Raw genomic sequence first — 12,930 nt, 5'->3', positions numbered from 1 at the left:
GGGTCTCGGGAGCGCATGAGCCATTTGAGGAGCAGGGCTTCATTCCATTCGGCAAAGGCGAGACACCACCTCTGCCAGCAGTGCCGCCTGGGTGCCCAGGGGAGTCAGGGAGGGCTTCCTGGAGGAAGGGCCGCCTGGTGGGGAGAGCATCGCGTGCGAGAGGCCTAGTGAGCATGTTGACTGGGGATCTGCAGTTGGCTTAAAAGGGCAGGCCTGGGGGTGAGGGTGGGAGTTAAGGGTGGGGAGGGGCAGGGACCAGGCTGTCGGAGGGAGGACTCTGTTCTGAGGGTTTGGGGGCTGGTCCCATGGGGGGGTGGGCCCAGCGGGGTTGGGGGGCAGTGGGGGAGCTGAGGACTGAGAGGAGGGAGGCCGGCGCCCCCAGAGGGCGAGACACCTGTGCCAGTCTGACGCTCCCCTGACACTCACCACCCCCCATCCTATGGGCAGCTGCCCCTTTGGGCGGAGCCTGCTCACACCGGGAACCGTGAGGGCAGCTCCTGCCTGCCCGCCTCTTCTCCAGGTTTCCCTTCGCTTTTCCTTTGTGGGGAGGCACGGGCAGCTGGGAGCTGAAGGTCCCCCTCGCTGGGGTAAATGTGTAATAGTCAGAAGCACTTTCTAAAACGGAAAGATGGAGCTGGGCCCAGGAGGCCTGAGGGGCTGGGGCGGGCCGGGAGGTGGCGCCCCCCTGCGCCCACTGGGCGCCACCGCGGTAACCTGTTGGGGGGGTGGGCGTCAGCCGCCCTCCAGAGCCTTAGGGAGGAGCAGGAGGCAGGCACGTCTAGCCAGGGTGGATGGCCGAGCGGGAGGCAGAGCTGCGGGCTCCCGGCTGTCTGCCTCCTCGGGCTGGGTGAACCTCCAGGAGCCCTGGGAAGGGTCTAAGCCGCGATCCTGCCTGGACACGGCACCAGATGTGGGTGTCCACAGCCCGGAGGACAGCCGAGGCTCAGAAAGGAGCGGGCCAGGGTCCTCACCCCAGCTCGCCTCCCCATCACAGCAGTGGGGCGACAGGGGTGACAGGCTTGCTCGGCCCAACTGTCCACCGGAGAGGCTGGCGTCCAGGTGGGTGGGAGGCCCTGGAGGTTAGACCCCCCTGAGCCGGGTCAAGGAGCTTTGTTTGGAGTTGAGCCTCCAGCTGGCTACCTGCCCCCCGGGTGGGGCCCTTGGGCAGCCTGCCCGGGGCTCCGGGCGTTCTGCCCTCTCCCTGAAACCCCCCGACCCCGGTCGATGCTCTTGTTCCCCAAGAACCGCCAGCCTCGCTGGGCCTCCTGGGGAGGGAGAGGATGGCCTCCTGCGGACGCCGGGCTGCAGGACACCTCCAGGCGGCTCCCTCCCATTGGGCTGGCACCAGCACCTGCGGGCCCCTCCGTGACACATCCCCTGAGGTTGCCATGCCTGCCCTGGCCTCCTCACCAGCTGATTCACTATCTGCTGGCCCCAGCCCTGCCCTACCTATTCCCACTGTGATTCCAAGGAGGGGCCCAGGGTCCAGGCAGCTTTGAGCTACAGCTGCCTGTGCACCAGGAGTCGGTGGGCATGGGCCAGACCGCCTGCCCCCAGGAGCAGTTGGTGCGGCAGCTCGGTGGACGCCACGCCTGTCGTCTCTTCAGCTGGCCCAGCACCTGCCTGGCCTCCTGGAGTCCAGTTCTGCTGGAAGGGGGCCCTGGGAGCCGAGGCGGGTGGGCAGGGCCTTGCCTAGAGGCCTTATCTGCGGGGGAGCCAGGTATGTCCCTGCGGGACTGTGGCCGCCCAGGGACAGAGTTGTCCCTGCTCTGTGGTCCTGACCCAGAGCCCTGTGCCTCCAGTGCACTCCCCTTTCCACCCACCATCCTGCCAGCACCCACCTCCCATTGCCCGGGAGCCCCAGCAGCACAGCGCCATGAAAGGCTGCTGGCGCTGCCACCTTTCAGGGGAGACAGTCTGAGGTCCCAGCTGGGAGGGCGCTTGGGGCCAAGCAGGTGGCATCGTGCACACGCTTGGAGTCTGGGGAGGGCCTGTGGCGGGGGGCAGAGCACGGGGTGTTGAGATGGCGCAGCTGGAGGAGAGGGCCCAGTCCCCAGGCCACACTCCCTCTGGCTGTGCCAGGTGGGAGCCCAACCAAGGCCGTCACCACGTTCCAGGGCCGGTGGGTGGCAGCAGTGGAGGGGGCAGGCTTCGGGAGGGTGGGGAAGGTGGGGAATGGCTTGGTTAGTTTGGGGCACCCAGGCTCAGGAGAGAGCGGGGTATGACCCTGCTCCGTGCCAGCGTCCCCCCCCCGTTCCAGCTGAGTCAGCCAGCCCAGCCCTGCCCTGGGGGAGGTGACAGCGAGGTGGGGTGTCAGGCTGTAATCCAAGGGTTCCCAGGTGAGAAGTGTCTGGGCTGGGAGCAGGCGACGTCCCTGGCTGGCAGGCCAGGCGGCTTTCCTGTCTCCCTGTAAACAGGGGGCACGTGATTGTTAGGTTTTTAGGGAGGCGGGCCAGGAGGGGCCTGAGTGAACCCCGCCACCGGTGTCACGGCGCAGGGCCTCTCACTGTCTCCCCACCAAGGCTCCCTGCCTTGAGCTGCTGGACCCTCCTCCCTACCTGGGGGCCTCTGAGCGGCCGCCCCATCTCAGGCCACTCCTGGCCTCTTCTGTTCTGGTGGGGCCTGGCCCCACGGCTTCTCTTGGTACCTGCAACCCTCAGCTGCCTGGGGAGCCCCCAGCTTGGCTGACCCTGGCCTGGTGGGGCTGGTGGGGCTGCGGGCGCGGGCCTGAGCCCCCACTGCCCTGGGACCCAGGCTGGGCCCTCGGCTGGGCCGGCCTGCCCCGACCTGCTCATGTGGGAATGCAGGGCTCCCAGGCCCGGGCAGGCCTGGGATCCAGCAGCAGACCTGCAGACAGGCCTGCCCGGGCCTGGGAGCCCCACCTGGAGCTAGGAGGGGCCTGGGAGCCCCAGTCCTCACCCTCTGCCCCTTGGGGGTCCCCTGGCCCAGGGCCTGGGAGTCCTGGGGTCAGAAGGGAGAGGTGACAGGCCAGGCAGGGGGGCTCTGGGGAGTGGGTGAAGTGGGGGTCTCGGGCCTGCCTTCCTCAGCCATCACTTATATCCAGATGACTGGGGGCGTGTGTGGAGGGGGTTAAAGTGCTGGCTCCAGGGCCTCACTGCACCCAGCTCATCAGATGCCCTGGAACTTCGAGGGGCGGGTTTGGCTGAAAGGGCTAGAGGGCGGCCGGGGTCAGGCTGCCTTTGAGGCGGGCAGCGGTCAAGGCCACTCTCCCCAGGTCACTGGCCCAGGCCATGGATGGGCTCTCTGGCCCTGCTCTGGCCCTCGTGGCCTTGGCTGTGGAAGGGGCTGAAAGGGCAGGGGTCTCAGCTGAGCCTGAGGGGCCGTGTAGCGCGAGGTCCCAGGGAGCAGGCATCTGCGTCCCCCTTGGGTGCCTCCTGGAAGGACCCCCGCCTGCCCCTGGGGACGTGCCTCTCCTCCCTTCCCTGCACCCCCAGCCCCCAGCCTCTGCCGCAGCACCTACAGGAAACTGGGGTGCAGGGCCCAGCCTGCCCGGACGGCCTGGGCTGACATCTGCGTCTGTCCACCTGTCTGTCCGTCCACCCCGCAGGACCGGACCGGGCCGGGCTGGGCAGGGCGGGGTGGGGTGTGTGGTGACTCACTCATCCCCGTGCTGGGCTGCTGGGCGGGCGTTTCCTCCCTCGGTCAGTCAGCTGCTCCGGCTGGTGGGGGGGGCCTCTGGGGGCGGGGCGGGGTCCCCAACTCCTAAGCGGAGGGGGCGGGGCCTGGCCCAGCCTGGAGCTCCGCAAGGGGCCGCCCACTCCCTCGGTGGGGTGGGGCCGGGGGCTTGGCCAGGCTCAGGCCGCCTGAGAAGGGGCCTCAGGGCGGGGCAGCGGAGGGAGGGCGGAGGAGGGAGCCTCCCGGGAGGACAGCCAGAGGGAGCTGCCCCAGCCTGGGCTCCTCACCTCAGCAGCAGCGGCGAGCTAGGAGAACGGGCGGGCGTCTGCCTCGGTAAGCGGCCGCACCCTCTGCCCCCGGCCCCTGCCCTCCACCCGTTCAGCCCTGGGGCGCCTGGCCCCTCACCACCCAGCAGGCCTGGGGGCTGGGGTCGGGGTGGCAGAGCTGGGCCGGGCAGCTCCCCCGGTGCCTGCTGGAGGGGTGGGCTTGCCAGGTCACATGGCCAAGGGCATCAGCATGGCCATGTCAGGACCATGTGGGCTGGAGGGGCCCTGGGCGATGGCTGCTGTCCTTCACGGGATCATGCCACGCTGGGATGCTGGCTGGGCTGGGCTGGGGCCCGGGGGTCCTGTCAGGGTGGACGGGAGCGTGAGGACCCGCTTCCAGTGGCTGGGCCCTCGGCGCTGCCCTGGAGCAGAGGGCGAGCGCGGGGCCCACCTGCCGCCCTCCCAGCCCCCGGCCGGTGGGATGTGCGCCTTCCAGGGGGCTCCCTTCTCCATAGCATCCAGTCACTGCTCTGGCGTTTGTTGCGCCAGGCTCCGAGTGCTTGGGAACAAAGTGCCCCAGGGACCTGGGGCCAGGCCGTGGCCAGGAGCAGTGGCAGGGTGGCCAAACTGGTCTGCGAGGGGTGGGAAGAAACGGCCTGTGAAGAGGGCAGAGGGCAGGGGGCGGCAGGCAGGCACCGGATCCTATCCCCCAGGCCCGGCTGTCTCTCCGCAGCAGAGTTATCTTGAGAAATATCGGGGGCGGGGGGGGCAGGTCCTCCGCAGCCAGTGGGTGTGCCTTCCGAAAGTCGAAAGTCTCATGACGAGTCAGCCCAGCTCACAGGGTCCTCGCGAGGTCCCAGGATGGGGGGAGGCCGAGCATCCCGTGTGCCCTCTCGCGCACTGGGCCGCAAGCCCAAAGGCAGCGTCGGGAGGAGGGAGCCGCACCCGGGGCCCCACTTCCTGGGCTCGGACCTCCCCTGGAGCTGTGCCCTGGTGCTTGAGGGAGGGTCCCCGGCCCAGATCCTCAGTCCACACCCCACGCCCCCAGCCCAAGCTCTGATCGCCGCCCCAGGGTGAGCCCTCAAGCCACCATCTCGGGCCCCTTTTGTCTGCAGCTCTGCTTTCATGGATGCCCAGTCCCACCACTGCCCTGGTGACATGCAAACTCACTCCTACACCCGGGCCCACCTGGAGGCTGGAGCTGGGCCCCAGGGGCAGCCACTTTGGTTACAAGCTTGGGTTTTGTTTAAGCAAGCCTGCCTACTCGGGGCCCTCTGAGAACTCCCACTTGGCCAGGGACTGGCCTGCACTGGGTCCGGGGCCCAGGGGGGGGTTGGGTGTGTGGAAGTCAAACACACAGCTTCCTCCTGCCCCCCCTCCCCCCCCCCCCCCCCCCGCCAGCCCTGCAGCTCCCCAGGACTCTGCCCCTCCCCAGACACCCTTCCTGGAGGCCCCACCCCAGAATATGGCAGTTCCTGGGAGCTTTTCTGCTGCTACCCTCCCCCCATGCACCCAAGTCCCTGGGAGGCAGGGGCATTTGAAGCCGTGGCAGTTAGGGTGAGGGGCTGGACTGACAGGTAGACCAGTGGGGTGCGGGGGCCGCAGGGCCCTGAGCCTCGAGGAGGAGGGGAAGGGCATTTGGGGCGGCGCGGGGTGGCAGCATGTCACCTCCACATCCTTGTAAAGGAGGGCTTTGGTGACCTTGTTATTGTCAGTCATTACTCGTGGAGACCGCCGGGTCTGGAGGTCTGCCGGCCAAGGCCAGGTGAGGCAGGCTGACTTCCCGTGCACTTGGGGTGCAGGGGGGCCCCTCAGGACACGGGGACGGGCCGCAGAGGGCTCTGGGGGGACTGGCGTGCCTCCTCCTCCCTCCCCAGGGGCAGGTCCAAGGCCGGCAGGCTGCTGGTGGCCTTGCCTGTGGCAGGCAGCATTCTCTCCTTGGGGTTTGTGGGTCCCCGGGCCAGGCGCGGCAGCCGGGGCTCCTGCCTTAGGAAGTGCAGAGGGACCCAGAGCCTGACACCGTGCCAGCACTTCCAGGGGTGTGACCTTGGGCTGGGCCTGCCCCCCACCTCCCTGAGCCCTGCTTGGCGTAGGGATCCCTAGGGATCCGGTTCCGCTCCGCCAGGCGGCGGGTGCTCGAGAGGGCGGGGCCCACCGGTCGGGCGGGGCGGCGCCCCCCCAGCAGGGTCCAGGCCGGGGTGTGGCCCGCCCCCAGCTGTGAACCCCTTGCCCACCCCGCCCGCCAGGAGGCCACCGCGGAGCAGACGGGGGCGCCTTCCAGCGCCTGACCCCCGCGCACAGCCCCAGCGCAGGCTCCCAGCGGGCCGGGCTCAGGGTCCCCGCCCGCGGCAGCCGCGGCCCGGCCTGTCCCGGGTCTGGACGGACGCCGCAGAGGGCAGGCAGGGCCGCTGTGCTGCTGTCTGACTCAGGGCTGCGGAGGAGGCCGGGGGAGGAGGGGCTGGGTTTCTGGGCGGCTCCGCAGACCTGCCCGGCCCCGCTGCCTGTGCCCCTGCCCCAGGCCCTCGCCCCCGACGGCCCCACCACGACGAGCCGCCACCGGGCGAGGTGGGCGGGGGAGGCAGCCCCGCGCGGAGGGCTGAGGGTCCCTGCGCAGGTGCCCTAGGACTCAGCCTCGCCACGGCCGCCTGGGGCAAGTGGCTTCCCCTGTCCGGCCTCAGTTTCCGATGGCACCCGCTCTGGGGTTGGCAGTCAGGGCTGGCTGCAACTGGAAGGGAAAACTGAGGCCAGAGAGGGTGGGGTCAGCCGGCCTTGCCCTTGGCTCCCCTCCCACCAGGACAGAGGCCCCACGGGGAAATAGGCGGCAAGGCGCCCCCCCACCCCGCGTCCCCCCTCCCGCCTCCCAGTACCTCCCCCTCCTCCACACCCTCCCCTGCCCCCATGTCCCTCTGGTTGTTCTGGGTGGGCAGAGTGGCCCTCTGGTGACATCCCTGGGGAAATCAGGGCTCAGAGACGGCCAGGCTTGCTCAGGGTCACAGGGCAAATCGGCCAGAGAGCAGCAGTAGCGAACCCGCACTCCCACCAGGAGTTGGGCTTCCCGCACCTGCTCCACGGGGACAGGGAAGTGCTGGTGCCTGTGCTGGGACGCTGTTCCCTCTCTCCTCCCTCCAAGCCCTGCCGGCAGGGCGGGTGGGAGTTGGGAGTAGGACTCTACTCCCCTCTTGTCACCAATGATGCAGTCACAGCTGGGGAGGGTGTGGCCGGCCCAGAGCCAGGACTGCTGTGAGCGTGGGGGCCACTTTTCCTTGGATTGCTTGGGGTGACTGGGGAGCCCTGGGCCTGGAGTGGCTTGTGGAAACGTTTTAGGTAAAGGGCTTGGTGGCGGCAGCGCCCTCTCCAGGTGTGTCTCCATCTTCAGATTTATTGGCATAAAGTTTAAAATTTCCTCATTTCAAATGTATGTAGGATTTAAACAGTTTTTGAAAAGGCACCGATCCCAGGTGTGTAGCTGGATGTGTTTTCCCCAAATGGACACACTGGTGTAACCAGTTGCCCCAGGTTGAGACACAGGCTCTTACCACCGCCAGGGGCCTCTCCCTTCTCCACGGGCTCCCAACACCCACGCGCCGCTGTGGCCGTGAACCTCACGCAGTGGAGTCGGTGTGAGCTGTTTTGCGTCTGGCTTATCTTAGCGCCAAGGGCGTGGAATTCCCCCATGTGGCCTGCGGAAGCGGCCGGTGTAAGAAGAGCCCACCGGCGGACACAGGGCGCCACGGTGTCTCGTTCTGCTGCTGGACACTGAGCTTTCCGGTTTCTGGGAGCTGCCCGGTGCCAGATGGATATTTGCGTACCTGTCTTCTGGGGAACGTAGGCCTGCATGTCTGTTGGGCAGCTCGAAGGAGGGGTAGGAGTCACTGCCAGGCTGTTTTCCAGAGGGGTTGCGCCCCGGTGCCTACGCCAGGGTGGCAGGAATCCTGCCCGTGTGCCTGACGCCTGTCGGTGTGGTCAGCCTTGGCCACAGCGGTCTTCCTGGGAATGGAGTGGCTCCCGGGAGTTTGGCTCTTTGTTTGTTTGTTTGTTTTGTTTGCTTTTGCTCTTTGGGGCAGGGAGCAGTTCCTGCCCCACCTAGTGCGTGGGTTAAAGGATGTGGCGTCGCCTCACCTGTGGCTCAGATTCAGTCCCTGGCCTGGGAACTTCCATATGCCATAGGTGCTGCCATAAAAAAAATTGGCATTGCCTGACGACGAAGGCGGCACCTTTCCATACCTTCATCGGCCAGTTGGATGCCTTCTTTTTTTTTTTTTTTTCCGTCTTTTTGCCATTTCTTGGGCCGCTCCCGCGGCATATGGAGGTTCCCAGGCTGGGGTTGAATCGGAGCTGTAGCCACGGGCCTACGCCAGAGCCACAGCAACGCGGGATCCGAGCCGCGTCTGCAACCTACACCACAGCTCACGGCAGCGCCGGATCCTTAACCCACTGAGCAAGGGCAGGGATTGAACCCACAACCTCATGGTTCCTCATCGGATTCGTTAACCACTGCGCCACGACGGGAACTCCTAGATGCCTTCTTTTCTGAATTGTTTTTCCAGTGTTTTCTTGCCCATTTTTCTATTGGGTTGTCTGTCTTTTCCTTTTGGTTTGCAGGATTTCACACGTCCTGGTAGGAGGCCTTCGCTTGGTAAATGTATTGCAAATCTCTTGGCTGGACCTCATGGTTCCTAGTTGGGTTCGTTTCTGCTGCGCCACGAAGGGAGCTCCTTGTCTTTTTTTTTTGAAGGATAGTTGGCTAGATGTAGAATTTATGGTTGGAGTTCCTGTTGTGCTGCAACGGAAACGAATCCAGTTAGTATCCATGAAGATGCGGGTTCAATCCCTGGCCTTGCTCAGTGGGTTGGGGATCTGGCGTTGCGGTGAGCTGTGGTGTAGGATTCAGACATGGCTCAGATCTTGTGTTGCTGTGGCTGTGGTGTGGGCTGGCAGCTGTAGCTCCAATTTGACCCCTAGCCTGGGAATTTCCGTATGCTGCAGGCGCTGCCCTAAAACCAAAAAAAAAAAAAAAAAAAATTTACGGCCAACAGGGTTTTTCTTTCAGCAGTTTGAATATATTGTTCCACTTTTTTCTAGTTTAAATGTATTGCTGTGGCCTTAAATGTGATGGGCTACTTCTCTCTGTTGCTTTGAAAATTTTCTCTTTGCCTTGAATATTTTGATATTCATTTTCCTTCAGGTTGGTTAATTTCTATTAATCTATAAGCTTTTCCAGGCCTTCCTCTGGCATCTCAGCTCGGTCACTCTAGGAAAATTTCACTTCCACCTTTCCAATTTCCACTTCCACCTTCCACTTTTGGTTTCATTATGATTTCTTCATTGAGCTGTTGTCGTCATATTTTTCATGAATTCTTTACACATGGTTTCCTTCGCTTTTTAAAAGAAATTTATGAAAGTTGCTTTGACGTTTCTGCAGATCCAACATCTGTGGACATTCAAAGGCAATTTCCTTTTTTTTTTTTTTTTGCTTTTTAGGGCTGCATTCGCGGCATATGGAGGTTCCCAGGCTGGGGGCTGAATTGGAGCTGTAGCCGCCGGCCTCCACCACAGCCGCCGCAACGCCAGGTCTGAGCCACGTCTGTGACTTACACCACAGCTTGCAGCAACGCTGGATCCTTAACCCACTGAGCGAGGCCAGGGATCGAACCTGCAACCTCGCGGTTCCTAGTCGGATTTGTTTCCGCTGCGCCACGACCGGAACTCCAAAGACAATTTGCATTAACTGCTTTGCTCCTGAGTTTTTTCTTTCTTTTTTCTTTGCGTGTGGTGTAATTTCTGTTGAATGCTGGGTGTTACGGTTTATGTATATGGTCGTAACATTGGATTTGGATTCCTCTCAGGGTTGGGATTATTGTTTCATTTGTATGTGCGTGTTTTTTCTTTTTGCTTTTTTTGTTTTGTTTTGTTTTTGTCTTTTTGCCTTTTCTAGGGCCGCTTCCTGAGGCATATGGAGGTTCCCAGCCTAGGGGTCCAATCGGAGCTGTAGATGCTGGCCTACGCCGGTGCCACAGCAACTCGGGATCCGAGCCTTGTCTGCAACCTGCACCACAGCTCACGGCAACGCCAGATCCTTAACCCACTGGGCGAGGCCAGAAATCGAACCTGCACCTCATGGTTCCTAGTCGGGTTCGTTAACCACTGTGCCACCACAGGAACTCCTGCTTCATTTGTATGTTTGTTTAGTAACTTACTCCGACTAAATCCTTGCAGTCTCTCTACTCTGCCTGAGCCGCGCCCCCATCCCGCCGCGCCCCCATCCCGCCTGGCTCGTGGCCCTCAGACCTGACCTCACCACCTCTCCTCTCAGTGGCTGTGGGTCCTTCTGGACTGCTGCATGTGTTCTCAGACTCAGTGATTTAGCCCTGGGTCCAGGGTCACGCCACCCCTTTGGCAAGGCCGTCCTCTGCTGGGCTCCGACCCCAGGCCCGGCGTCTGTGGCATCTGCCCACAAGGCACCCCTGACTTGTCCTCTCCCTTCGCAGTGTCCGGTCGGCAGCTGCAGCCGGAGCCGCCAGAGGCAGAAACCGAGGAGGACCACTCTGTAAGTGGGGCCCAGGGAGGGCGCGTGCCCATCCTGCTCCGGGCTTGAGCAGTGCCCAAGTGCCTGCGGGTAACCCGACTCTCTCCTCCCCACCAGGTGACGGAAGGGCCGGAGGTCATTCGGCCCCGGCCACAGGGCTCCTCGCCCGTCTACGAATGTGTGACTGAGGGTGCCGGCTCCAGACTCCAGGTGAGCCCGCGGGACAGACACCAGGCCGAGGGCATGGGGGCCACAGGCGAGCACGCCTCCTCCTGCATCACGTGTGTGGCAGCTCCCACACGTGTCTCTGCAGCCACACTGCCCTGCTGCCCCTTGCTGCTCCCCAGGTCACAGCCATGTCCACTCACTGCCCCTTCTGACTCCTCTGCCCCTCCCCTGGACCCTCCCTTCAGCAGGCCAAGGCGCGGTTGGGATGGCACATGTGTGCATGTGGGGACCGACCTTGAGCTCCTGGGTGCAGCGGGGCCCAGCACATGTGCACGCATGTGTCGTCCCAGGAGAGGGGCTGGGCAGCATCCCCGCAGCCACCCTGGAAGGACCGGCGGGGGGGCGAGGGGACGCTGTACTAAAGGACAGATTCTTGTATGATTTTGCCCCCCCACCCCCCACCTTGGGAAGCATGAGGCCCAGAGCCACCTCCCCCCCGGAACTCGGCTCTGCCTGCACACGGCCACACACCGGGTCCTGGGCCCCTGAGCTGGGGCGTCCAGGCCTCCCCTCCTGTGTCCCGTAACCCTGATGTCTGTCGCTGCTGCAGGAAGACGCGCCGAGGAGGCCAGGCTCCTCAGGGAGACGGAGGTCCTGGTGGAAGCGGGACTCAGGGGACTCGCGGACGCTCCCCAGGATGAGCCACCTGGAGGTGGGTGTGCGGGCAGCGGGGCAGCGGGGAGGGGGTCTCTCTGGCCGAGGGGCACCCGCCAGGGACTCCTGGGCCAGAGCAGGAAGGCTGGCCGGCCACGCTCCTGCGCCCCAGGGAGGCGAGCCGGCCCCCTGCACAGCGGGCCAGGCCTCCCTCTAGAGCCCAGACTGCCAGGTGGCTGTACCTCGGGGAGCAGCCCCTGTGCTCCCAGCCGCGCCCAGGGCCCCGGGACACCGTGGGCTCCCGGGCCACCTGCTCTGCACAGGCGGCCCCGCAGTTCTTTTTTTTTTTTTGTCTTTTTGCTATTTCTTGGGCCACTCCCGTGGCATATGGAGGTTCCCAGGCTAGGGGTCGAAACGGAGCTGTAGCCACTGGCCTACGCCAGAGCCACAGCAACACGGGACCCGAGCCGCGTCTGCAACCTACACCACAGCTCACGGCAACGCCGGATCGTTAACCCACTGAGCAAGGGCAGGGATTGAACCCACAACCTCATGGTTCCTCATCGGATTCGTTAACCACTGCGCCACGACGGGAACTCCGGCCCCGCCGTTCTCACGCCCTCCCAGATCCGAGGACCGGCGGGTCTGAGGTCAGGCCGGCCGGCTGTTCGCAGTAGTCTCAGCACTTCCGACCCTCTGTGGTCTGAGGACGAGCCGCCTTTATGCTCTCGGGGTGTGGATCGAGCATGGTGATGAACGGGAGCCGGTGGACAAGGGCGTTGGCCGGGAGTGGGCACAGAAGCCTCTCCCGTCTACTCGCCAAGTCCTGCTGGGCCTGGATGGGCTGCTCCTGAGACTGGCAGGTGGGGGCTGCTCCCCACTGAGGTGGCCGCAGCCAGCTTCCCAGAGCCTGGACTCAGCCACGGAAGACCAGCCGCCGGGGGTCCTGTCTCGCCCTGCACGGCTCGTTGATGGGAGGGGTCTGGGGTCCCCGGCCCTGACCGCCACGGTGGGATGGTTGTGTGCTCACTAAGGCCCTGCTGTGCTTCTTCCCCCGTCCATGCAGGAGGCGACAGAGGTGACGCTAGAGACAGAGGTGGAGGCCGGAGCCAGTGGCTACAGTGTCACAGGTGGCGGGGACCAGGGCATCTTTGTCACGCAGGTGCTGAAGGACTCATCAGCCGCCAAGCTCTTCAGCCTGAGAGAAGGTGCCTGGCCACCCACCCCAGGTCCCAAGGTCCCATCAGGATGGGGAACTGGGGGAGGGACGGGGCCATGCTGGACTCTGGAGGATGCCTTGAGACGATTCAGCTTAGTGCAGTGGGGCCGCTCACTGTCCTGGGTTCTGTCCCCTGGAAGCAGGGGGCCTGAGGGAGGGCAGGGGCTGGGAGCCTGGGCAGGGCCCCTTCTCTGTCACCCGCCCCGCAGCACCTCCCGTGAGCACCTGTGAGGCTGGGGTCACTGACGCTCCAGGGCTGTGTCTTTGTCCAGGGGATCAGCTTCTCAGCGCAACCATATTCTTCGACGGCATTACCTATGAAGACGCTCTCAAAATCCTCCAGTACTCAGAGCCCTACAAGGTCCAGTTCAAAATCAGACGGAAACTTCCTGCCAGAGAGGACAAGGAGGGGGCTTCCGGCAGCGCTCAGCATGGTCTGAAGGGCAGTGAGGAGCAGGTGA

General features: G+C 64.3%; 1 protein-coding gene across 3 annotated transcripts in view; it reads left to right on the top strand.

The window, feature by feature from the left end:
* Nucleotides 1-12,930, top strand: part of AHNAK2 (AHNAK nucleoprotein 2) — a 33,113-nt gene that overhangs the window by 3,503 nt on the left and 16,680 nt on the right. Inside the window, exons 1-6 of one of the 3 annotated variants that reach the window (XM_084967091.1) lie at nucleotides 3,893-3,969; nucleotides 10,391-10,449; nucleotides 10,546-10,638; nucleotides 11,207-11,308; nucleotides 12,317-12,458; nucleotides 12,742-12,926. In XM_084967091.1, the coding sequence (XP_084823217.1) occupies nucleotides 11,294-11,308; nucleotides 12,317-12,458; nucleotides 12,742-12,926 (342 nt within the window). In that variant the 5' untranslated portion in view covers nucleotides 3,893-3,969; nucleotides 10,391-10,449; nucleotides 10,546-10,638; nucleotides 11,207-11,293. Of the gene's footprint in view, nucleotides 1-3,892; nucleotides 3,970-8,820; nucleotides 9,124-9,414; nucleotides 10,450-10,545; nucleotides 10,639-11,206; nucleotides 11,309-12,316; nucleotides 12,459-12,741; nucleotides 12,927-12,930 lie in introns of those variants that run through there. The other 2 variants (XM_084967092.1, XM_021081503.2) reach the window with 2 other exon arrangements.

This window comes from Sus scrofa, chromosome 7, assembly GCF_054392235.1.
Source record: "Sus scrofa isolate SSC_HxYL_T2T_F1_AM1 chromosome 7, Sscrofa_HxYL_maternal_Yorkshire_Landrace_v2.0, whole genome shotgun sequence".
NCBI classification, from domain to species: domain Eukaryota; kingdom Metazoa; phylum Chordata; class Mammalia; order Artiodactyla; family Suidae; genus Sus; species Sus scrofa.
The sequence above is the reverse complement of the archived record's forward strand: the minus strand, read 5'-3'. Positions and strand labels throughout refer to the sequence as shown.